Source organism: Lipotes vexillifer, unplaced genomic scaffold (genome assembly GCF_000442215.2).
Source record: "Lipotes vexillifer unplaced genomic scaffold, Lipotes_vexillifer_v1.1 scaffold802, whole genome shotgun sequence".
NCBI lineage: Eukaryota > Metazoa > Chordata > Mammalia > Artiodactyla > Lipotidae > Lipotes > Lipotes vexillifer.
Window position 1 is genome coordinate 1,954,499 of NW_006790237.1, and position 16,488 is coordinate 1,970,986.

Sequence of the window (16,488 nt, forward strand, 5' to 3'; positions counted from 1 at the left end):
TGAGCCTGCACACCACAACTACTGAAGCTCGGGTGCCTAGAGCCCATGCTCCACAGCAAAAAGAAGACACGCCAGTGAGAAATCTGTACACCGCAATGAAGAGTAGCCCCCGCTTGCGTGCAGCAACAAAGACCCAATGCAGCCAAAATAAAATAAATAAACAAATAGAATAAAAATAAAATAAAATAAAGTAATATTCCGAATGGTAAGAAGCATTGTGTTTGTATTTTGTAGGCTGCATCTTTTCTTTCTTTGGGGCGCCTATAAAAATGGTATGTCTTAGAGTCTGTGAAATGCAGCAGGTGAAACATTCTGTGGGATAAACACTCATGTTAATTATGACAGCTGACAAGTTTTGAGCACCTACTGTGTGCCAGACACTGTTCTAGCACTTTGCATGTATTAATTAATTTCATTGTCATGACAGCCCTGGGAAGCACAGAGAGGGGAGAGGGGAGACAGGACTGAGGGCTCTGCCTGCCAGAAGTGAGTGACAGGCTGATTAGGAGCACAGTCATATGTGCACCTCCCACAAACTGTCTTTGCAATTCCTCAGGTCCTCCATGACATGTGTCTGTGGTGACCACAAGTTCAAGGGCACCAGCATCGTCTTTGGGGAAAGAAAGATGTTAAATATTGAGCTTGGACATTCAGAGCTTAGTCTGTTTGGTTTGCTATAACACAATACCATGGACTGGGGGCTTATAAACAATAGAAATTTATTTTTCACAATTCCGGAGTCTGGGGAGTCTAAGATCAAGGAGCTGGCAGATTCAGTGTCTGGTGAGAGCCTCCTCTTGGTTCATGGACTGCCATCTTCTCCCTGTGTCCTCACATGGTGAAAGGGCCCAGGGGGCTCTCTGGATTCTCTATTATAAGGGCACTCATCCCACTCATGAGGGTGCCATCTTCGTGACCTTATCACTTCCTAATATCATCATATTGGAGGTTAGGACTTCAACATAAGAATTTTGGGGGGACACAAACATTCAGCCCATCGAAAGCCCCAAACTGAAAACAACTCAAACATCCACTAACAGGAGAATGGGTAACTATACTGTGGTATGTCCATACAGTAAGTACTACTCAGGATTGAAAAATGAGGCACCTCTTGATACACACAACATGGATGAATCTCAAAAACATTGTACTGAGTGATTGTACTGGGTGAAAGAAACCAGCCATAAAGATATAAGCATTGGGAGGGCAGCCAGCAGAAGCAAGAACTACAATCCTGCAGCCTGTGGAAGGAAAACCACATTCACAGAAAGATAGACAAGATGAAAAGGCAGAGGGCTATGTACCAGCTGAAGGAACAAGATAGAACCCCAGAAAAACAACTAAATGAAGTGGAAATAGGCAACCTTCCAGGAAAAGAATTCAGAATAATGAGAGTGAAGATGATCCAGGACCTTGGAAAAAGAATGGAGGCAAAGATCGAGAACATGCAAGAAATGTTTAACAAAGACCTAGAAGAATGAAAGAACAAACAAACAGAGATGAACAATACAATAACTGAAATGAAAAGTACACCAGAAGGAATCAATAGCAGAATAACTGAGGCAGAAGAACGGATAAGTGACCTGGAAGACAGAAGGGTGGAATTCACTGCTGCACAACAGAATAAAGAAAACAGAATGAAAAGAAATGAAGACAGCCTAAGAGACCTCTGGGACAACATTAAACGCAACAACATTCGCATTGTAGGGGTCCCAGAGGAGAAGAGAGAGAGAAAGGACCCGAGAAAATATTTGAAGAGATTATAGTCGAAAACTTCCCTAACATGGGAAAGGAAATAGCCACCCGAGTCCAGGAAGCACAGCGAGTCCCATACAGGACACACCCAAGGGGAAACATGCTGAGACACATAGTAATCAAACTGGCAAAAGTTAAAGACAAAGAAAAATTATTGAAAGCAGCAAGGGAAAAATGACAAAATCATACAAGGGAACTCCCATAAGGTTAACAGCTGATTTCTCAGCAGAAGCTCTACAAGCCAGAAGGGGGTGGCATGATATACTTAAAGTGATGAAAGGGAAGAACTTACAACCAAGATTACTCTACCTGGCAAAGGATCTCATTCAGATTCGATGGAGAAATCAAAAGCTTTACAGACAAGCAAATGCTAAGAGAATTCAGCACCACCAAATCAGCTCTACAACAAATGCTCAAGGAACTTCTTTAAGTGGGAAGCACAAGAGAAGAAAAGGACCTACAAAAACAAACCCAAAACAATTAAGAAAATGGCCATAGGAACATACATATCGATAATTACCTTAAACGTGAATGGATTAAATGCTCCAACCAAAAGACACAGGCTTGCTGAATGGACACAAAAACAAGACCCATATATATGCTGTCTACAAGAGACCCATTTCAGACCTAGGGACACATACATTCTGAAAGTGAGGGGATGGAAAAAGATATTCCATGCAAATGGAAATCAAAAGAAAGCTGGAGTAGCAATACTTATATCAGATAAAATAGACTTTAAAATAAAGAATGTTACAAGAGACAAGGAAGGACACTACATAATGATCAAGGGATCAATCCAAGAAGAAGATATAACAATTATAAATATATGCACCCAACATAGGAGCACCTCAATACATAAGGCAACTGCTAACAGCTCTAAAAGAGGAAATGGACAGTAACACAATAATAGTGGGGGACTTTAACACTTCACTTACACCAATGGACAGATCATCCAAAATGAAAATAAATAAGGAAACAGAAGCTTTAAATGACACAAAAGACCAGATAGATTTAATTAATATTTATAGGACAGTCCATCCAAAAACAGCATGTTACACTTTCTTCTCAAGTGCGCATGGAACATTCTCCAGGATAGATCACATCTTGGGTCACAAATCAAGCCTCAGTAAATTTAAACCATATCAAGCATCTTTTCTGACCACAACACAGTGAGATTAGAAGTGAATTACAGGGAAAAAAACGTAAAAAACACAAAAACATGGAGGCTAAACAATACGTTATTAAATAACCAAGAGATCACTGAAGAAATCAAAGAGGAAATCAAAAAATACCTAGAGACAAATGATAATGAAAACACGACGATCCAAAACCTATGGGATGCAGCAAAAGCAGTTCTAAGAGGGAAGTTTATAGCTATACAAGCCTACCTCAAGAAACAAGAAAAATCTCAAATAAACAATCTAACCTTACACCTAAAGGAACTAGAGAAAGAAGAACAAACAAAACCCAAAGTTAGCAGAAGGAAAGAAATCATAAACATCAGAGCAGAAATAAATGAAATAGAAACAAAGAAAACAATAGAAAAGATCAATAAACTAAAGATATAAGCATTGCCAGATAAAATACAAGATGTCTAGCTAAATTTGAATTTCAGATAAACAACATTTTTTAAGCATAAGTATGTCCCATGAAATCTTTTTTTTTTTTAATATTTGTTTATTTGGCTGCACCAGGTCTTAGTTGCAGCATAAGGGATCTAGATCCCTGACCAGGGATTGAACCCGGGACCCCTGCATTGGGAGCACGGAGTCTTAACCACTGGACCACCAGGGAAGTCCCCCATGAAATCGTTAAATAAATTATTTTTGTTTACCTGAAATTCAAATGTAACTAGACATCCTGTATTTTCATTTGCTAAATCTGGAAACCCTAAAAGGAGTACATATTGTCTGATTTCATTTACATGAAACCTAGAAAAAGGGAAACTAATCTATGATATCAGAAAACAGATTAGTGGCCACTTGGGGCCAGAGGGAACTTTGGGGAATAAAATTGCTCTGGACCTTAATTATAGTGCTGGTACATGGATGTATACATTTAGAAGAAACCAAATCAATGTATGCTGAGAATGGGAAATTTTATTATATGTAAATTTAACCTCAACGCAATTGATTGTTTAGACTATTGGACCTTCCCAAAGCTGACTTCTTGACTTCCGCGTAGATGAAAACATCTCATCCTTCGTATTCTATTTGCTGGGAATCCCTTTCATATATTTCTTTCCCATATTGGTGTTTTGAGCCTTATAGGTCTGCTGTTTTCTCTTACTTTCAAATGAGGCAATTTTGGTGCTTGGTTTAGGAAATTTCAGCTGTCCCAAACTGCTGGTAAAAGAAATCTCAGCAAGGTAAGAAGGAGAAAAAGCTGTGTCATCTCTGACAGCGATAGAAAAGTGGGTATGATCACCAGGGCCTTTGCAGATGCCATTTCCACTCTCTGGAACATTGCTCCCTCCCTCTTTGCCTATTGAAAACACCTGTCAGACTTCAGATCTCACCCTGAGTGTCACTTCCTCAGCAAACCTCCAGCCATGACACCATTTCCTTTGTTGCAATACTCAGCAAGTGTTTCTTCAGAACACTTAGCCCCATTTGTAAATAAACACATTTGTTGTCAGTGTATTTGTTTCATGTCTGTCTCTCTCAGTACTCAGTGTTTCCTGGAGGCAGGGACCGAGTTTATGTGTGTTTACCCTATTCTCCCCAACATGCAGCCCAGTGTCTGGCACACAGCAGATGTTTGACACATAGTCAGTGAAGGTTGAACCAAAGAGGCTGCTTCCCATGTGTATCAGTCAGCCATTGCCGCCAAACAAACCACCCCAAAACTTAGAGGCTTAAAACAACAACCATGTCTTCTCTCATGATTCTATGGGCAGTTGTGAAGGTTGGGCTGGGCTCCGCTACAATCCCTACTGACCCTGGGCATCTGGGGAACTACTCACACCTTAGAGCTTGGGATTCTATGGACCACCAACCCCACACACATACATACATGCATTGGGAGAATAAGTGGGGAGGACACATATTTTTTATGTTGGCTTATAAAAAGGAAAAACCTTACTCACTATTACATCCACCACCAGTTCCTAAGAAAAGGACAATTGGAGCTCCCTAATGTAGGGAGGAGTAGGCTGAGTTCTCTTCCTGAGGTGGGGCAGGGGGCTGGGATACTAGAAAGGACAGATGAGGGGAATTGAAACAGTACAGCAAAATGATATCTCTGGAGCCCCTCTCTTCCTTAGCCCCCCCCCCCCACAAGCTCCCAGCCCCCAGGGCCTATCAGAACCCACATCTAATAACCCTTCATGGGCTCTGATATTGATCTCTGGGGCCACCACAGCTCATGCTCAAGACTCTTACCTGGACCTTATCTGCTCCAAACTCATTGGGCATATTCTGGCCATATGCCCCCGACTCTAACATGGGCTCAAGGCTGGTGACTTCCCAGGACAGACAGAGGAGACAGACAGAGCTCTCTCAGCCTGACCCCTGCCCTCGGACACAGCAAACGGTGACACGGGACTAGGATTTGGAGGGAAGGGCCTCAGGGAGCTCAGAGGATGGAGGTTTGAGAGCAAGGACAGTTGACATGCAGCAGGGGTATATGAAGAGCAGGAGGTGGCAAAAGAGGTTAAGGTTCTGGAACACTTCCTCCGAGTGAAGAACTTTCTCATGCCTCTCATGTCTGCTCCACCAAGGAAGAGATAGTTGACTATTTTCATCACTGCTGTACCCCCAGTGCTTAGAGTGTGTGACATACACTATGGGCTCAATGCATATTAGCCAATCATTTGTCAATTATTTATTTAGTGCTTACTATGTGCTAGGGGCTCTTGAATGATTCACCTCTGTGGAGCTCAGAGTCTAGTGGAGGAGACAGATGAGAATCAGATAATCCAACAAACTCGGTTCTAATTGCTACTGATCACTATCTCTTAATAGATGAGAAGCTTCTGCAAGAGAGTCTGCTTCAGTCAAGGTGGTCAGGGAAGGCTTTGGGGGAGGGGGGGGGAGATTTTTGCTGAGATCTAAAGAAAGAATAAACTTTTAAAAAGTAGAGGGAAAGGAAGGATGTTCCGGACAGGAGGAACAGTATGTACAAATGCTCGGAGGTGGGAGGGAACACGGTGAATTTCGGTAAGGGAAACAAGAGCAGGGAAGCTGCAATGTAGTGAATGAGAGAGAATTCTGGAGGGGTTGGCAGGGGCCCCACCATGCATGCCTCAGAAGCTGTGTCAAAGACACTGGTCTTTATCCCAAGAGCGATGAGGACCCACAACAGTTTTTCAGTTGGACTTTTGAAGGATCATTCTGGCTTCAGTATGAAAAATGTCTTGTGGGGGTGAAAGTATAGGAGCAGGAAGATGAGTAGTAGATGGGAGATGCTGGGCGCTTGGACAGAGGGGCTGGGGAGACAGGGAGAAGTGCACAAACACAAGAGGCTTTTTGGAGGCAAAATCAACCAGGCTTTGTGATGAATTGGAGGTGGGGGAAGAGAGAGAGGTGTTCAAGGATTCTAGACCCCTATCTCAGGTGAGCAAACTGAGGCTCAGAGAAGGAAATTTCTTTGCCCAAGATCACACAGCCAGCATCTCAACTAGAATTTCAACCTATGACTGTCCCATGTCTAAGCTCACATGCTTTCTCCAGCACTAGATGTCTCTTCTCTCTCCACACTAACCCTTGGTGCACACAGGCTCAAGGCTGTAAATAACATTTAAATTCTAATGATGCCCACATGTCTCTAGCTGGAAAATCTCTCCTGTAATCTCACTGCCAATATCTAACTGCCTATTTAGGTGTCTAACAGGAAAACTCAAACTCAATGTGTCCAACATTCAACTCCTGGTCTTACCCCAAACCTGTCCTCCCCGCCACTGTCTTCCCCATCAGTTTATGGAGCTCCAAATTCCAGCTGTTCAACCATCTGTGGTCACCTCTGACTCTGCTATTCCTCTCACTCTGCACATCCAGCCCATTAGCAAATCTGGTCAGCTCTGCCTTCAAGATGCCTCCGGGATCTGTTTCTTACTGCCTCCTCTGATATCTATTACCATGATCCCAGTTACCATCATTGTTCACCTGGATTTTTGCAGAAACCTCGTCAACGGGCCTCCTGCTTCCATCCCAGCCCCCTTCAGCCTAGTTTCAACCCAGAAGCTGCGGTGATTGTTAAAATCTAAGTGAGAACCTGTCCCTCCTCTTGTCAAGAGTCTCTTGTGGCTCTTACCCCATTCAGAGTAAAATCTGGGGGAGTCCTCACTGTGGCCCACAAGATGCTGCATGAACTGACCCCATCCCCTGTCTCATCTCACCTCCAACCCTTCTCCCCATTGCTCACTGACCTTCTCGCTGTTCCTTGGACATAGTAGCCATGGGCCTACCTTAGGGTCTTTGCACAGCTATTACTGCTATCTGCAATACTCTTCCTCCAGATATTCATATGGCTTTCTCCCTCACCCCCTTCAAATCTTTGCTCAAATGTCACAGCATTGTTCTTCTGCATGTAATGTGTCATATTTCTCTGGCTGCTTTCAAGATTGTTTATTTTTGGATTTCAACAGTTTGATTATGGTGTGCCTGGGAGTGATTTTCTTTTATTTATTTTGCTTGGAGTTTATTGAAATTCTTGGATCTGTAAGTTACTGTCTTTCAACAAATTTAGTAAATTGCCAGCCATCATTTCTGCAAATATGTTTCTGTCCCATTCTCTTTTCTTCTCCTTCTGAAACTCCACTTATCTGTAGGGCAGACTGACTGATATTATTTTACAGGTGTCTGAGGTTCTGTTTACTTTTCTAATATTTTTTCTCTCTGTTCTTCAGGTTGGATAATTCCTATCAATCTATCTTCTAGTTCACTGATGTCATTTCCAATTTTTTTTTCTTTTTTTGGCCACACTGTGTGGCATACTGGATCTTAGTTCCCAGACCAGGATTGAACCCCTTGCATTGAGAACACAGAGTCTTAACCACTGGACCACCAGGCAAGTCCTGTCATTTCCAATCTTTTGGTGAAGTCCAGCCAGTAAAATTTTCATTTCAATTGTTATAGTTTTAAGCTCCAGAATTTCCATTTGACTCTTTTTTTTTCCAGTTTCTCTTTCCTACTAAGTTTCCCCAACTGTTTATTAATTATGCATATCTTTTCCTTTAAGTCTTTGAACATACTTGTATTAGGTGCTTTAATGTCTTTGCATATTGCAATATCCATGTTACCTCAGATTTGTTTTCTTTCTTTCCCTCTTTCTTTCTTTCTTTCTTTCTTTCTTTCTTTCTTTCTTTCTTTCCTTCTTCCTTCCTTCCTTCCTTCCTTTCATTCTTTCTTTTTTGCCATGCTGCATGCATGGCTTGTGGGATCTCAGTTCCCTGACCAGAGATTGAACCCAGGCCACGGCAGTGAAAGCCTGGAACTCTAACCACTAGGTCACCAAGGAACTCTGTCGGATTTGTTTTCTATTGACCCTTTTCTTTGTTGAATATGGCTCATGCTTTCCTGTTACTTCACACGTGTAGTGGTTTTTAATATTTATTTATTTGGCTGCTTTGGGTCTTCACTGTGGCTTCTCTGTAGTTGTGGTGCACAGGCTCCAGAGTGCGTGGGCTCAGTAGTTGCAGAACGCAGGCTTAGTTGTCCTGCAGGATGTGTGATCTTAGTTCCCCGACCAGGGATCGAATCTGCGTCCCCTGCATTGGAAGGTGGATTTTTAACCACTGGACCACCAGGTGGTCTCTGTAGTGGTGTTTAATTGGATACTGGCATTATGCATGATATATCATAGAGACTTTGCATTGTGTTTTGTTCCTCTGAAGAGTGATTCTTGTCCCAGCAGGCAATTAAGTTGGCTGGACTCAAGCTCCAAACTCTAATCTCTGTGGTGGGCAACAGCTGAAATTTCTGCTTAGTTATTTCAAATTCCAGCTGTTGCTTTTTCACCAGGCACCCTGGGATCTCCCTTGAACATAAATAATTTAGTCAGTCAAGGATTTGGATAGATTTCATATGCAGATTTTGGAGCCCCTTCCCTGGGTTCCCTTCCTTCCACAATTCTCTCCCTTCTCACTATTTTTCTGGCTGATGTGCCAGCTCATAACTCTCTCCTCTCACACCTGAAGCCAATGAGGATGCAGCAACTGCAAAATGCTCACACCCAAAAGATGCAAACTCACAACTGTGACCTCAGGCATTTACCCTATCAAGGGTAGACTCTCCCCCAGTTTATGCTTGATTTTGATCACTCTCCAATGTCTTCAAACAGTGGATTGATTTTTAAAGTTCTGTACAGATTTTATAATTTTTTTAATCTCCAGACTGTCTCACAAAGCTACTCTGACATAATCAAAAGTCAAAGGCCACTCTTTTTTATTTTGTATTACTTTTTCCCCACAGCACTTGTAATCTTCTAAAGTTGTACATCATGGATTTATTTATTATATGCACTGTGTTTCCCATCTGACATCCCGCATTAGGGTGTAAGTCCTATGAGGGCCTATTTTGTTACATGACTCAGTTCCAGTACCCAGAGCAGTATCAGAGTGACATAATAAGCATTCAAAAAAAATATATTGAATGGAAAAATGAATGAAGGGGTCTCAGAGGGGGCCATGGGCTCTGAATAGCAGTGAAAGGTAACTTGTAGATCTGATATGTGGTCCTTCCTCTTCTAGAAAGATGAATTCTACCTCTGCTCCCAAATGCCATCCTCAGGAGATGGAGCGCCTCCACCCGCTGACCACAGTTATCATGTCTGTGTCCTTTGTGGTTGGTGTAGTGGTGAACGGGCTGGTGCTCTGGATGACTGTTCTCCGAATGCCGCGAACTTTTACTACCATCTGGTTCTTCAACCTGGTCCGTGCCGACTTCACTGTCTTACTGTCCCTGCTTATCACCATACAGAGTGTAGCAACTGGCCAGTGGCTCCTCAACGATGTGGCCTGCAAGCTTTACATGGCCTTCTTGGCCCTCAGCTTCTTTGCCAGCATCTGCCTCTTGGTCCTCATCTCTCTGGACCGTTGCATCTCTTTCTGCTACCCCGTCTGGTCCCGAAACCACTGCACTGTGCAGCAAGCAAGCTGGTTGGCTGGCTGCTGTCACTTGCTCTCCATACTTGATTTTCCAGACCACTGAAGAACAGAAAGGATGTGTCTACTGCTGCTTCGATATTGACATAGAGAATAAGGGGAAGGAGAATCCAGCTCCCAGGATAGGAAGTGAGTGGTTTTGAAGGGGAAAATGACTGTGACCATCATTCACTTCCTGCTGGGTTTCTTGGTGCCCTTGGTGATCATCAGTACCTGTGCCCACCTCATCTGCACCAAGCTCCAGCAGGAGGGCTGGGTCCATGCCAGCCAGCCAAAGAGGTTGCTGTTGGTGAGCGCCTTTTTCACTTCCTGGTTCCTGTTTAACATGGTGCTCTTGGTCCAATTGTAGCTACTGCAAAACGAACCTGACCCTAAGCTGCTGCTCATCCTCTGGGCTACCTTCTCCCTGGGCTGTTTCAACAACTGCCTCAACCCTTTCCTCTATGTCTTCATTGGCAGAGATTGCCAAGAAAAATTTTTCCAGTCTTTGCCTTTTGCCTTGGCCAGAGCATTTGGTGAGGAGGGGTTTTTCAGTCAGCCTGTCCCCAAGGTGAAGCCCCCAGGGTATGATGGAAACCTTCATGTACGAGCTGGAAATCCTCCTGCTTAGTTTGCAGCCCTTTCCCTAGGCTGACTTCCAAGACTCTGCCAAATCCTGCCTCTTTCAGGAAGTCTTCCTGGCAATCTCTTATCTAAATCTTTCCATTATAAACATCTAGTTTTCCCCCAGTATCCATCCTATCCTTCCTTTATAGTAAGACTCCTACTTGTTTTAAACTGTTCACATGGTTAGCCAAGGAAAAAAGACTACATTTCCCTGTGTCCCTTGCAACTAGATATGGCCATGTGACTACTTTCTGGCCAACAGCATGTGAGTGAAAGTAATCAGTGTAATTTCCTTGAAGTGCCCTTAATGGAAGATGCCTGCTCTCCATTCCTCCATTTCCCCCTTTCCATTGTCTAGAATGCAGATGTATCAGTTAGCTTTGCAGTGTAACAGACGTCTCCAAACTTAGAGTTTTAAAATAATAACCTTTTATGATTTCTTTGGGTCATCAACTTGGGCTGGGCTCAGCTGAGCAGTTTTCTGTTTTTGCTGGGCTTCCTCAGGCATTTGTGGTCAGTTATGGGTCAGCTAAGTGACTCTGTTTCTGGGAGGGGTTGTTGACCTTCAGCTAGGATGATGGGATTGATCAAGCCATGTAGTTCTCATCGTCCTGCAGGCTGACTGGGGCTTTTTCACATGGTGGCTGGGGAGGGTTCCAAGAGCAAGAGGGGAAAAGCATAAGACCTACACTTGACACTTTGCACAACATGACTATTTTCAAGGGGTGGGGAAATAGATTCCACCTCTCAAAGGGAAAATCTGCAAAGTTACATTGCAAAGGAACATAGATACAGGAAAGTGTGCAGAACTGGGGCCATTTTTGCAACCTGCCACAGCATTTGTGGTGATGAACTATGTGGAAAGTGACTGTGTCCCCATACTAGGGCTGGAATACTTACATCCACGCTGTGAAGAGAGAGATTTCAATTTCTAGCTCATTGAAGCAACTGTTGTTTTTTTGTGTCTCTGTTATAGCAGCTGAATTAATACCTTAACTATTATGCTGCCAACCTCCGGAACTTGTGTGAGCAACGTAATAAATATCCTTATTGTTGAAGCCATTTGGAGTCAGGTTTTCTGTTACTTGAAACCAACAGCAGCCCTACTGATACATATAATAAATACTCCTTTCTGGGAACAGAAATCCTGGTGGTCCTTGGTCACAGTGGACCATTCCCTTGGTTCTGGGTAGAGGCAAACATTTGTTTCATCCTAATCAAAAGCTATCATCCAACTTGTACATAATCTGAAGAAGGCGCTCTGGTCCTACTCTGATTAGCCCTGAGAACTTCCCACCTGGAGCCTCAGTTCTCTCGACTCTGTAAAATAAGACCAAATGCCTTCATCTTTCATGGATAAGGAGAGGACAAAATGATACAATGACTGAGTATCAGGAAGGATAGAAGCATCTTAAAAAATAAGTTAGGAAATTAGTTTATCAAAAAATAAAACTTTAAGATAATGTGGGCACAGAGTAAAAAAGAAAATGATTCTCCCCTTCCTTCCAGCTCCTCCGTTCCAACTTCTTTTCTCTAGAGACTGTTGTCAGTTTCTTGTGTATCCTTCCAGATATCCTAGGTATGCATGCATAAGCATTTTCAAATAGAACAAGTGTATACATTATCTAACATTGTGTGTGTGCATGTGTTTTATTAAAATTATGTCTTGGAGATGATTGCATATAAATACATGAGGTATGACATTATTTTTCAGTGCTGGTGGTCAAGTATTTCCTGGTCTGGATGTACTGTGCCCCAAATTATTTCATCAACCCTCTACTGATGAGCATTTAGATTTCTTTGAATATGCTTCAGTGATATTTTTGCAATTTAAAGTTATCCCATATAACCCACATTTTGAACAATACAAAAACAGAAGTGGAGGAATTGATTTATCATGAAGCGAATATCCATGCAAGTTTGCAGGTCATGGAATAGAGCACTGTCAGCCACCCTAGCACTCCTCTCCCTCCCCCTCCCAATGACTCCTCCATCTCCTTCAGAGATAACCTCTATCCTAACTTTTCTTGTAATCTTTTTCTTCTTTTTGCCTTGTCTTGTCTTTTTCCTCTCAAAATTTTCATTGGAAACATCTCAAACCTACAGTTACCAGAATAATAAAATACACCTTTCAACTAAATTTATCAAATGTTAATATTTGCCCATTCCCATATATTTTCTCTCTCTCTCTTTCTTTACTTATCTGTGTATCTCTCTCTTTTTCTCTTTAAATATACACCTATCTATCTATCTATTCTCTCCATACACACACATACATACCATGGTACATCCACCATGATGAACAGACCCATAGGGAGATGTGAGTTCTGGGAGGCTGAAGGGAGGAGCCCTCAGCACAGTCGCTGTCCCTTGATGGATGCAGTGGTCATAAGCACCTCTAGAAATTTTTGAACCTTTTGAAAATAGGTGCAGACATCATGTTACTTCATCTTAAATTCTTTAATCTGTGTCTCCTGAGAACAAGGCCATTTCTGTGCCACAACCATAATATCATTACCACCCTCAAGAACTTTAACATTGATATTATCTAATAAACAATCCAAATTCAAAATTTCCTAGTTGTCCCAATAATGAACGTATAGCATTAAAAAAAACTCAGAGTCCTGCAATGATATTCTCCCCACTTCCCAAGAATAGACTATGGGTCAGAAACACAGCACAGGTTGATTGCCAAAAGCAGAAATAATACAGGTCACATTCAAAATTAGAAATTAATAATGAAGAATAACCACAGACACTCAGCTTGTTTGGCACATTTCAAAACACTCTCTAAGTAACTCTTGGGTTAAATGGAAGAATAAAACTGGAGTGCCATTCATTTACAAATGAGCACACTACACAACAAAACTTGTGAGGTGGGGCCAAAGTTGTACTCTGAGGAAGAGCTGTAGCTTCTGATGCTAATTCGGAAAAATGCTCACATGAAAGGAGATGAGCAAAACAATTCAAGAGGCTAGAAAAAGAACAATAATGTAAGTGCACTAAAATTTGAAAGAAAGCATGGATAGATTTTTTTTTAAAGGAAAGTACTTTTACTTTTTAAAAATTTATTTATTTTTATTTATTTTTGGCTGCATTGGGTCTTCGTTGCTGCGCACAGATTTTCTTTAGCTGCGGCGAGCGGGAGGTACTCTTCACCTTGCGATGCACGGGCTTCTCATGCAGTGGCTTCTCTTGTTGTGGAGCACAGGCTCTAGGCACGTGGGCTTCCGTAGTTGTGGCATGCAGGCTCAGTAGTTGTGGCGCATGGGCTTAGTTACTCCACGGCACGTGGGATCTTCCCGGACCAGGGATCGAACCCCCATCCCCTGCATTGGCAGGCAGATTCTAAACCACTGCACCACCAGGGAAGTCCTCATGGACAGATTTTAATGAGGAAATTAACAACAACAAAAAAAGTGGATAGTATAAAGAAGCTGTTCTCTCTGTCTCTCCAACAATAGTATCCTTTTACATTTGTACCTGTGTACTTTGGTGAACACTCCAAGAAGGCAGAATGGCATGACAGCTGCTTATAGCTGGGTGACACCTGTCAAGTTGCTTTCACTCTCTATGCCTCAGTTTCCATCTAAGTGAAATGAGCTATAACAGCACCTCCCTCAAAGAGTCACTGGGATGATTACGTGTATTGATGTGGATAAAGCGTTTAGTTCGTACCTGGCACCTCGGAGGTGTGACGTATTTGCTATTATCAATCTTGTCATCTGTTAGAATAGATCTTTCTTCGGGGACTGGCAGGGTCAGGGGGCGTGTTAGATGTTGCTAGACTCCTCCACAGGGAGCTCGGAAAGGCGGTTTCCCAGAGCTTCGCCAACGCAACGCAACCGCGATGTCAGACTCTTTGATCTCCACCTTCTTAGAGGTGAATAGTGGGATCCCGGTGAGGTTTTTAATTTGCATTGATTTTCTAATGAATTTGGTTAAGTAGTCTTTCAAGGAGACTCTGGTTTTGTTTTGTTTTGTTTTTTTGCAGTAGGCGGGCCTCTCCCTGCTGTGGCCTCTCCCGTTGCGGAGCACAGGCTCCGGACACGCTGGCTCAGCGGCCATGGCTCACGGGCCCAGCCACTCCGCGGCATGTGGGATCCTCCCGGACCGGGGCACGAACCCGTGTCCCCTGCATTGGCAGGCGGACTCTCAACCACTGCGCCACCAGGGAAGCCCAACTCTGTGGTTTTCACAGCCGCTTCAGGATTCTCCTGGGGAGATTGTGGTCTTTGATTGGGGAGAGCCTCGCATGGTTGAATGGTGAGGTGGGTTTTGAGACCCAGAGAGACAGCAGCCTCTCCACGTGGCCCAGCGTGGGAATCAGCATTTCCTTGATCAGCCTCTGTGAAAGGGGTGGCGGGGGGAGGTGGACGATGCCCTAAACCTCGGATTCTTACTCTACCAACTAGGGACTGAAAATCCTTCTCTAATAAGACTTCTATGAGAATCTAAGAAGGTGATTCACCCCGTCATTCATCCCATAAGGACAGCTCACGAGTATTGATCGTGTCCTGGGCACCAGGTCCTGTCCAGAGCTTTATAAACGTGTGAACTCCACATCTCAACCCTATGAGGGCGGTAGTACGATTATGCCCACTGATGGAAGCTCAGAGAGGTAAAGTCACTTACCAAAGGTCACACAGCGAGTGAGTGGTAGTCAAGACTTGAGCAGTCTGACTGCACTAATCCATCCAATTATGTTTATTGAGTGCCTGTCAGGTGAAGGGCGTGGTTCTAGTCACTAAATATAAAAGGTGAAGGAGACAAAGACCCCCCACCTTGGAGGCACAGATATTCCTTGGGCGGGGCCAACATTACGGGGGGAGGGGCTGACGTTCTCTAGCCTTCAGGGTCCACAGCCTCCACCTCCACGTCGTACTCTGTCCCTACATAGTACTGACTGAGCACATAGTAGGTACAAATCTCTGCCATCCCCTGGGATTCAAGCGTTCCTGACAAGAACACAGCCTCTGCCCTCACGCAGCTCACAGCCTAGGAAAGACAGTCCTGAACGGTAGGACCCTACGGAAAGGTATTTACCTCCCAGGCAGGAGGGAGGCAATTAGATGCTCTTAATCACTATCTCTGTTTCTCTCAGCAAGGAGAGAGGAAAGACGGCGCCCCGAACCTGGCCTGGTTTGAGATGCTCCCAGCCGCGAGAGACAGACTGTCATCAAATGTCGGAAAATAGCTGTCATGAGACGCCTCACCCCCTGACACCTGAAACTCTCCCCCTGCGACTGCAAAGTCATAGGTTCTACTCCTGTTGACTGAGCACCCGCATACTTTCAAATTCTCACGCAGCCTTACTGGGATAGAGACTTACTTACCCGAAGTCCCAGCCGGGGTCAAGGTGTCAGGATCGGGATTCAAACTCAGCACGTTGGATGTCACGGTGAGCTGTGCTTGGATCTCCCGAGCCCCATCCTTGTTTGTGTGGAATAAAACGAAGGGAAGGCAACATGACAGCCTTACACCCTTGTCTGTGTCATTGTTTCTGGGTCCTCCATGCCTGGGACATGGACTGTAATGAATGGTGTGCTGCCCTACACCCCTCAGACTCACGCTGACCAAGACCTGGGTTTCTAGAGTGTTAAATGATTCACTCGAAAGTGGGGACCCCCCACCACATGCCTCCCCTGTGGTGGGTGATGCTGGGGACCCTGGAGGAGTAAGACCAGAACCCTGATCTCAAAGACGCTGCAGACTGGTGGCAGAGATGGACACAGACAGTGAGAACCAAGGTGGTCATGGCTGTGACAGAGCAGGTACCAGGTGTGTGGCATCCAGAGCTTTAGAGTGAAGCCGTGGGAGGTGAAATAGAGGGCTCTGATGGGTGACAGTGGAACGCCAGGCTGAGGGGCTGGGTCTTTGTCTGGGGGCACTGGGGAGCCATGGGAGGTGTGTGAGCAGGGGAGGGATAGGGTTAACCCTGGGTGTAGAAAGAATCCTCTGGGGCCCCCGTGGGGGTGGGCAGAGACCAGAAGAAGGCTGGGAGGGGGGAGGGTTCCAGGGAA

At 44.1% G+C, this 16,488-nt stretch overlaps 1 protein-coding gene across 1 annotated transcript in view; it reads left to right on the top strand.

Moving 5' to 3' along the window:
* Positions 1 to 6,833: 6,833 nt before the first annotated feature.
* The window catches only part of GPR32 (G protein-coupled receptor 32), a 14,581-nt gene continuing 4,926 nt past the window's right edge, over positions 6,834 to 16,488 (top strand). The window contains 5 exon segments of the mRNA XM_007472210.1: positions 6,834 to 6,943; positions 9,446 to 9,856; positions 9,858 to 9,957; positions 9,960 to 10,154; positions 10,236 to 10,423. Of these exon segments, the coding sequence (XP_007472272.1) occupies positions 6,834 to 6,943; positions 9,446 to 9,856; positions 9,858 to 9,957; positions 9,960 to 10,154; positions 10,236 to 10,423 (1,004 nt within the window).